This window comes from Culex quinquefasciatus, chromosome 2 (assembly GCF_015732765.1).
Source record: "Culex quinquefasciatus strain JHB chromosome 2, VPISU_Cqui_1.0_pri_paternal, whole genome shotgun sequence".
Classification (NCBI taxonomy): Eukaryota; Metazoa; Arthropoda; class Insecta; order Diptera; family Culicidae; genus Culex; species Culex quinquefasciatus.
In genome coordinates, this window is record NC_051862.1 from 30567085 (window position 1) to 30577060 (window position 9976).

Consider the following 9976-nt stretch of genomic DNA (forward strand, 5'->3'; position numbering starts at 1 on the left):
TGTAACATAACCAACTCCACTTTTTTATGATAACTCTATCCAATTTTTTCAGAATTTTTCGCACTGCGCTTTTTGACGTTCCGAGAAAATAAACAAAAAATAGAGCACACAATGTAAACAATAACAAACACGTTTCGTTAGGCTGGCCACCCTGTGCATTGTCTCGAAATTTGGTTGAATTTTGTTGTGGGAGATCCGAGTTATAAGTAAAAATGTTTTCGGTAGTCGGGCATGTACGTGTGGTGGGTCTCGTGGCACAGGGGTAGCGGCTTCGGCTGCCGATCCCGATGATGCTATGAGACGCGGGTTCGATTCCCGCCTTATCCACTGAGCTTCTATCGGATGGTGAAGTAAAACGTCGGTCCCGGTTTCTCCTGTCTCGTCAGAGGCGCTGGAGCAGAAATCCCACGTTAGAGGAAGGCCATGTCCCGGGGGGCGTAGTGCCAATAGTTTCGTTTTTGCATGTACGTGTGTAAAACGCGTTCTGACATAAATTCCCTGTGGTCAATTGTCGCACTTACAGCAATTTTCAGGTTGTGTCAAGCACGACAAGATTGAAACTTCTTCATATGAAAAGTGACTACTAAATTTGGCCCACAATGCACGTGCAACAAAATATCGAAGATTGACCTTCTTTTCGAACTCAACTAACAATCAACTCTCTTTCTCCCCTTCCAGCAATGACGCTCATCCTGTCCTGGCTGTTCATCCTGGCGCTGATCGTGCCGGATCTGTCCTCGAGCCTACTCCACTGCCCATCCCGGTGTCACTGCGACGACGAAAAGCTGGACGTCAACTGCGAGGAGGGCCACCTGGACGTGGTCCCGATCGCGCTGAACCCCTCAATCCAGCGGCTCGTAATCCGCAACAACAAGATCCGGATCATCGACTCGTCGGTGCAGTTCTACTCGGAGCTGACGCTGCTGGATCTGAGCTACAACTACCTGTTCAACATCCCGGACCGGACGTTCGCCCGGCAGAGCAAGCTGCAGCAGTTGCACCTGAACCACAACAAGATCAGCGCGGTGTCGAACCGGACGTTCGTGGGGCTGGGGGAGCTGTTGGTGCTGAATCTGCGCGGGAACCTGATCGATCAGATCGAGCCGTTGACGTTTGCGCCGCTGCCAAAGCTGGAGGAGCTGAATCTGGGGCAGAATCGGATCAGCAGCGTGGGGATGGCGGTAACGGGGTTGGTTGGGTTGGGGGATTTGAAGATCCTGTTTTTGGATGATAATCGGTTTGAGGTGGTTCCGGTGGAGGAGACGTTCCGGCCGGTGGAGAAGCTGGCGGAGCTGTACATCGGGACGAACTCGTTTGGGTCGGTGAAGGACGGAGCGTTTGCGGTGCTGTCGGAGTTGACGCTGCTGGATTTGAAGAGCTGCTTGCTGAGCAATATTAGTACGGATACGTTTGCGGGGATCGAGAACATCAAGAGTTTGAACCTGGCGGATAATCGGTTTACGAGGATTCCCTCGCAAGCGTTGGGGATTTTGAGGAGGTTGGAGGAGCTATCGATCGGTCAGAACTACTTTGAAGCGTTGGGAGGGAACGCATTCCGTGGGCTTTCGAATTTGAAGCGTTTCGAGCTGCGAGGATCGCTGTATCTGAAGAGGATCGAACGGGCAGCGTTCCAGACGAACACCAACCTGGAGAGCATCGCGATCGAGTCGAACAAGGCGCTTAGCGAGCTGGAGGAGGAGACCTTCGCCGGACTGTTGTTCTTGAAGCACTTGAGCTTAAGGAACAACGGGTTTACCCAACTCGATGAAGGGATGTTTTCGTGGAACAGCTTGCGCTCGCTGGACATCTCCGACAACCCGATCAACTGCGACTGCTACTACTCCCGGTTGCTGCACCGACTGCAGACCGCCAACCGAATCATGTACAACGCCACCGGCTGTCCGCACTACCTGCCCGACCAGTTCGAGTGTGAGTACGCACTGCAGAAGAACAAGAACTTCATCTCCGTCTTAGTGCTGGCGGTAGCCCTCATGACGGCGATCGTGATCTGCCTGTACAAGTTCCGCGACCTGCTGCGAACCTACGTCCACAACGGGTGCAAGAACAAACCCGCTTCGGCGGGCAGTACCGCCGGTTCGCTGGACGTCGTAGACTACGAGAAGGCGTTCACCGGCGACGATCGCCACAACAACCTGTACAGCAACCACCAGGTGCAGCCGATCCTGACCGGGTACCCGACGGCGGCCGCCGCCTACATGCAGGCCACGTCCGCCGGGTACAACCCGTACTACAATGCCAAGCCGCTGCCGATTACGGAGTTATAGTATTGAAAGCTGGTCGACGAGTGCGGCGATGCCAGCGTGTAAATTAATTTGCGGGTGAATCCTTGCCGGAAGCGTGGTGGGGGTTGCTCTCTCTCTTTTTTGGTCCTTCGTCCAGGGGAAAAGTTTGGCCGGACAAACGATGCCGGTCAGGCTTTGTGATAATAGCTGTTGAGTAATCCTCTTTCGAACAACAAAAAAAAAGTTGGGAGGGAATCAAAAGTTGGTCCTGTCCTGAGGTGCAGCAACGCCAATCGCTGTGTGTGATTCAATTTTCTAGGGATCAACTTTTCAGTTACACCTGTTTGGAGCGCTGTTTGGTATGCAGAACTCGGTAGCAGATTCCGGACCAGGTGCTATCATGGCCAAAAACAGAGAAAAGTGAGGGAAATTATAGCAATACCCATTTAAAGTTGGCGTAATTGTTGAAGGTTAGTGTGAGCACGTGAGAGGAGCCGGGAATTTGGCTGGAGTTTTAAGCTCTGGGAAATTTTTGGGACGTGTGTGGTTTACATTTTTTTGGGAGCGGGAGAACCCGTTTGCGGTCAGACGCGGAGACAAAATGGGAAGGTTCAGTTATGGTGGGAAAAAGGGTTGACCTTTGGAAAATATGGTGGATGGAGGTGATGGGTGGGATGTTCAAAAATCACAAAAATGAAGATTCGTTAAAACTTTGAAAATTGAAATATTTTCTATAAACTGTTCCGTAGACCGGCTACAAAGTTATGGGAAAGTATAATCTGAATCAAACATGGTTAAAGTTCAGTCCCAGACATTATATGTTGCTTGCAATGCTTCCAACTATTTCAATTACAAATTTAAAAATATTGTCTTCAAAGTGTTCCGTAGACCGGCTATGAAGTTATGGGAAAGTATAATCTGAGTTAGACAAGGTTAAAGGCTAGTCCCGGACATATCATGTTGTTTGCACAGCTTTCAACCATATGAACCATTACACATTTCGAAACATTAAATAATTTCTTGAAAAGTATTTCGTAGGCTGGTTACGAAGTTAAGGGAAAGTATATTCTTAACCAGTCATAGTAAAAATTTAGTTCCAGGCATGTTATGTTGTATGCACTGCTTTCCACCATATCAACCATCACAAATTTCGGAAATTAAAAAGTTTTCTTGACAAGTTTTTCGTAGGCCGGCTACGAAGTTATTGGAAAGTACAATTTGAATCAGAAATGTTTAAAGTTCAGTCTCGGACAAAACATATTGTTTGCACTGCCGCAAACAATTTCAACCGGATTTTTTTTGGAAATTCAAAAAAATCCTTTAAATATGTTTCGTAGTCTGGCTACGAAGTTATAAGAAAGTATAATTTGAACCAGAGATGGTCAAAGTTCAGTCCCAGACATTATATGTAGTTTGCACTTTTTCGTACCATTTCAACCATTACATTTTTTTGAAATTCATAGATTTTCTTTTATAGTGTTTCGAAGGCTGGCTACGAAATTGTGGGAAAGTGTAATCGGTATCTGACTTGGTTAAAATTCAGTACACTGAATATTTTTCGCACTGCTTGCAACCATATCAGCCATTACAAGTTTTGGATTTTTTTCCAAATTGGATCTTTGGCCGGCTTCGAAATTATGGGAAAGTATAATCTTCATCAGACATGGATAAAGTTTTGTCCTGGGTATAATATGCTGTTTGCATTGCTTCCAACCATTTCAACCATTATATTTTTTTAATCTGAAGGAAAGTCCAAAGCTGTCCGTTGGCCGCCAACGAAGTTATGAGACACTATAATCGGCCTTACTAAACTTCAGTCCTGAATATTGTTTGTTTTTCCACTGCCTTTACACCGTTTCAGTCAGTATAGAATGTTGAAAATTTTAATATTTTTATTTCAAAGTAGTCCGAGGGCTGGCTATTAAATTATGAAAAAGTATGATTTGTGTCAGAATTGATTCAGGCTCGCTTCAGGACATACATTTTTCCCCAGTGGTACACAGAGCGGATTCGTTAATTCGAATGCTCGCTAATTCGAACATATTCGAAATAAAAAGCACTCAACCAGTTGTCAAACTGATGTTGTCGTTTCAACACCATAGACAAATCCAGTTTGAAATGGCCGCTAGGTGGCCAGTGGTGTTAGAAATTACATAATTGAATATGGGTGCTCAGGAAAACTAAATTTTTAAGCAATAAAATGATTATTTATGATAAAAGTGTTGATTGATTAGGTGTACAACATGTGTCTAGAATGTATTCAAAATAAAAAATTGCAATCAAATAAATACATTCGATTCAGCTGGAATTTTGTGCACCAAAAATATATAGTTTTTATATGTTAAGTATCTGATTTTAAAAGAAAATTAACAAAAAGTATAAAAATCGAGACATTTATTACCTCTCACCATCAAAAAGCAGCGTTGAGCTTTCACTGAATTTGTTTCTTAGGTTTTACGCCGACTCAATTTTTAGGTTAGAAATTTAACAGCTTGGCTGCTCTGTTTACCTTTTTAACGTGTGTCTCATTGAAAGTATATGTGCGTGTGCGCTCGTGACGTCACGCTGTTAAACCTAATTGTGCGACAATTTTCGAACACGTGGTTCAGGCTTTTGACAGCTGTCAGTCGTTCCAATAGAGGAGAAAATCGTGACGTCAGAAATGAACTCAAATCACTCAAAGTTCGTTTTGTGAGTGACTTAAACAGTTTGGCCTAGTTTGACAGCTACATTGTCCCCAGTTTTCTGTGGGAGAAAAAAGGAGGCGAATCCTTTATGAAAATCATACCTGTCAAAATTCCTAGCCTCAAAATTTCGTCGCGAGTTGCTTTTCTCCTCTGATAGCGAATTTGGATTCGCTCATTCGAATGCAGTTCCATTCGAATTAGCGAATCCGCTCTCTACATAGAACTTGACCACCCCTAAACCCGTGAAGATCCCTGCTGGAACCCCCCCGGCGGTGTTGTACACCCTTTCACGCGGCCAAATCCGCATTTTCGTTACCAAAAGCAAACAAAACACAACACGTAACACTTTGTTCAGCCGGGACTTTTTCCGGTCCGGTCCGACTGGACCTGCACGGATTCTTTTTTTTTGTTTTGTTGGCATCCCTTGCTGTTCGCAGCAGCAGCTTTGTCCTTTTTCCGTACCACCCCCACCTGAGGGGCCAGTTGCGGCCAGTTGGAGTCTGTAAACAAATATTCGTATGGCAACTTGCGTGTGTGTGTAATAATTGTACAGGCATTCCGGAGGTCTCCGGTCCAGGTTTGGCCTGCTATCTCCAAAAAGCTGCTCTTTTATTTAAGCGCCAAACAACAACAAACAAAACACGCCAGGTTTGGGTCCTAGGTTGGGTTTGGGGGAGGGTCCGGAACGTGGCCAACACTTTTCGGTTGCTACATGAATGTGTAATTACATATTTGCACCACCTGCGGGAATACCTGGGCCGGGACCCGGACCCGGATCAGTTTTGTGGGAACTTTTTCGGAATATGGTTGAGGAAGGGGGGTGATGTGGGGTAAAGCAGCCCAACTGGAAGAATCAACATTAACAGTACATTAAGCAGAGGTGAAAGCATCATCACTGTGCGGACTGTTTTGCAGAAGCATCAGCATCAGCAGCCAAGTATTTGGATGAATTTTTAAAGGAAATTATGAGTGTGGCGTGGGATGATGGTTCAAGGTGCAGCCGGGTGTTGATGGGATTTTTCGGTGCAGTCGAGAGAGCGTTGCAGATGAGATGGATATCGATGGCCAGGTTGTAAAACATTCAACAGTTAAGTGGGATGATGGAGTAAAGTATTCATGGTGGTAAATCAGGTTTATTCGTTGCAGCAGGTTTAATCTACTAGTGTGCCTTTCTTAAATGAAGTAGCATTTTTTTTTATTAAATGTTTTATTATGATAAAGCTTACCATCTTCAATTAAAATGCTTGGAATTTAATAAAAATTGAAAAATTGGGCTTAAATTGATCAGAAAGTGCTAAATAAATGTTACATCAATACTTTGGAGAGTTTAACTACCTTTGATAATCATATTTAACATGTTTGTTGCTGTTTAAAAATATTTTGAACTTTTATGAAATTACAACAGCACCGCAAAAACTTTTTTCTCACAAAAATAAAATTGTCGTCAGTATTTAGAAATTTTGGAAATCAATTATTGCAAAACAACTGGACTGTTGTATGATGCACTTTAAAACACTTTTTTCATTCAAATGTTGAATTCAATTTTAGCTTTTTTTTATTCCCCCCCCCCCGTGACTTTGATCAGCGTCGAGGGACATAAACTTCAAAAAATATTTGCAACGGCCTGATTTCCAAAAAATAAATAAATAATAAAGTGAATGAATTAAAAATTTTGCTTCGTTTGATATCCAATTTCAGTAATTTAAAAAAAAACTCTAACAAAGTGAAAAAGCATAGACAATTTCGCTTCGTTTGATATCCATATAGCTAATAAAAAAACTTGAGTATATTCGAAAAAAAAATCGTATTTAGTTAACATATTAGTATCTTACTAAAAATAATAATAATGTGAAAATGCCTTCAAAATTTCGCTTGGCTTGGTATCCATGTTGAAAATTATAAAAAATTTTTCGAGAACATACGCTATATTGTACATTTTTTTGTAATTAAAAAAACACTTATAAAGTGAAAATTTATACCACATTTTGCTTTGTATTGAACCAATAAAGGCAAATAATAAACTTGAGTATTTTCGAAAAAAATGGTATATTATTAACATTTTAGTAATTTACAAAAAAATAATTAATAGTGTGAAAATTCATGCGAAATTTCGCTTCGTTTGATATACATATTGCAAGTTATGGTAATTTGAGTATTTTTTTTTAAAATACGGCACATACCATCATCTGGCGTGACATTGGGTCATAAAAATTTACGCATTTTTGTATGATCCAATCTCACCCCCCAGACCCAATGTTACCCCTGATGACGGTACGTTGTGTTAACATGATTTAACATTAAAAAATGCCCATAACCAATTCCAGTCATTTTGAAAAAAAAAAAAAACAGTTTGAAATTTTCGTTGAATATAATTTTCTGTAACTCGCGCATGTCTGGTGTTGAAAAATGCCCTTGAATAACTCCACGATATCTTGAAAACTTTTCTAAATGTCACGAAGAGAAACGTTTATAAAATTTTCAATTTGTATTTTTTATCAGAATTTTTTAACAACGCCTTTTGCGTTAGGCCATTTTAAATGGTTGGAAAACGAGATTCCAAAGTAGTTTGATGTCTTTTTTACTCTTCTAGTACTTTTAATTTTTTTTCTGTTCATTAAGTGCGCCGTTTTGATCTTTACAATTTTATCGCTGGATTTAAAAAATATCGCTTTCCGCAAAAAAAAGTTAAATTTTGGATGGTTAAAAATTATGGTGGTTAAATGTTATCATACTTAAGTTGTAATTTTACCTCAATTTACATGGAATTTGGGTTACAACACTGTGGTTTTAAGATTTATTTTTAATTATAAGAATATCTGAAATCTTCGTAAATTTGCTGATTGATAAGAAGAATTATGATTGATGAGAGTTCGACTGTTGACATTATTTGTAATTTGATCGGCTACTCAGTCTGGGCAAAGTGAAACGCTGTTTATGCTGTGTCTGACCTTAGTAATGATCAAATTAGAGCGTCCAATTTCCCGTCCCGGGAAAAAAAATCCCGGGAATTCCCGGGATTTCCCAAAAAAATATATTTCCCGTTTCCCGGGAAATTTGGAAATTTCCCGGGAATTCCCGAAATTCAAGCGGAAGTATACATTTTCTCAACTTTCTGGTACATTTTTTAAACTTTCAAAAAAAAAATCTAAATAAAAAAACTTATTTTAATAAATTCAATTTACTGTTCTTATTGAACTTATCAGTTCGTCTAAAAATTTTATGTCAAGATTTATTTCAGATGATAATAATTTCTGAAGCATTCACAACTAGGTATAGATCTTGTACGATATTATGAATAAACTTACGATATTAAAAATAAACTATTAAAATTTTGGTAAGCTTTTTAAGCAAAAAATCTTGTTATATCATTTGAAAATAAGGTAACTCTTCCCGCCAAGATCAAAATTGATTTTTGTTGTTTTGTTTCCCATTACCAAATTATTAGGTTAATTTGTTCAAAAGTATTCGAGAAATTACAGTCAAAAGTTAAAAATTTATAGAGCACTTGAGCTACACTCAAAAAAATGAGTTCGCGTAAACGTGAACAGAGCTCATGCCAACGGGAACCAGGAAGAAAACTGTTCACTTTCATGGTGCAATGCACTATAAAAGTTGAATAGTTTTCTTCCTGATTCCCGTTGGCATGAGCTCTGTTCACGTTTACGCGAACTCATTTTTTTAGCGTACCAAGGGCGTAAAGTTTAAATCTGAAACTACTAAACAACTTTTTTTTTCTATGAAAATTCTTTTTACCGAAGTCTTTTATTAGGCCGAATCATTAAAAATATCATTAAAAAACTACTTCAAAAAATGTAAACATATTTCAAATACTCGCTCCAAACATTTGAAAACTGGAAGTTGTAATTACATAAAAATGGTATTTCGAGTGAATAGCAGATTTTAAGGTAAATTCAATGCTTATATATTTATTCATGAGATTAATCCAGTAAGATTTGTTCTGAATAAAATATTTGCCATGAAAAACATATACCTGGCTATTTCTTATCAATACAAAATACTAATCATTATATTTTGAGCGAACGAATTTAGAAAATTTATATATTTTCCTGAAGTTGTATGTTTTTTTTACAAGCAGCCAAGGCATTAAATGAACCTTACACTTACTCTGACCATTAGAATTGCTATTTAATACTATTTTGTTGCAAAATATTGACCAAAACCAGGATCAGAACAATTTTCGATTAATTTAGAATTTCCCGGGAATTCCCGGGATTTCCCGGGAAATTTGTTGAAAATTTCCCGTTTCCCGGGAATTTTGTAACCCCGGGAAATTGGACGCTCTAGATCAAATATAAAGAAAATAAAGATTTTTGTTATTTTTTGTTTATTTTTTTATGTATAAACTATTGTAAAAATATTAAAAAATAAATCACTTACAAATTTAACATCTTCTACATAATTTTTATACTGTTTATGTTTGCATAAATCGTGATATCTTTAAACGGATTTTGGCAAACTACAAGTTTTTATAAATCTTATCTTTTTTTGCAATTCCATCTAGAAACGACTCACTTTTGCAGTCATTTTCAAATAACAAAATGGCCTATTTTTCTCTACTTAAAATTAAAGAGATAAATATTGTTTTGATTTTAAAGGTAAATTGACTAAACACAAGGACAATCGACGTAAAATTTCAATCGACGGATGTTTTAAAATAGCTTTTTGCAATTCCGTCGTGAAACTACTTACCTTTCCTGTTATTCTTGAACGATGAAAAAGCCTACTTCTGAACCATAAATAATGGAATTGAATAGAAACACTTTTCAAAATAAATGCTGAAAAGTCATACTTTTCAGCACTCAAATGGATTGAATTTTTCAGCACTTGTTTCGAAAAGTTATACTTTTCATTTTTTTTTGGATTTAAACGATTGGTTGATAAAATACATGATGATTTGACTTAAAATTCCACTCAAATGGTGTTTTTCGGAAATGCAAAAAAAAAAAAATGTTGTATGGAACTCGTTGCAAAACTTGATTTTTTCAGCATTCGTAGTTTTTATCCACCTCGGTGAACCTCTTTGGA

The 9976-nt window shown here is 39.0% G+C and overlaps 1 protein-coding gene across 1 annotated transcript in view; it reads left to right on the forward strand.

Annotated features, from left to right (window-relative positions):
• LOC6036065 (insulin-like growth factor-binding protein complex acid labile subunit) overlaps nucleotides 1-2941 on the forward strand; it is a 68671-nt gene extending 65730 nt beyond the window's left edge. Inside the window, exon 2 of the mRNA XM_038254200.1 lies at nucleotides 679-2941. Coding sequence (XP_038110128.1) covers nucleotides 681-2285 — 1605 coding nt within the window. The 5' untranslated portion in view covers nucleotides 679-680 and the 3' untranslated portion in view covers nucleotides 2286-2941. The remainder of the gene's footprint in view (nucleotides 1-678) is intronic.
• The last annotated feature ends 7035 nt before the right edge of the window (nucleotides 2942-9976 follow it).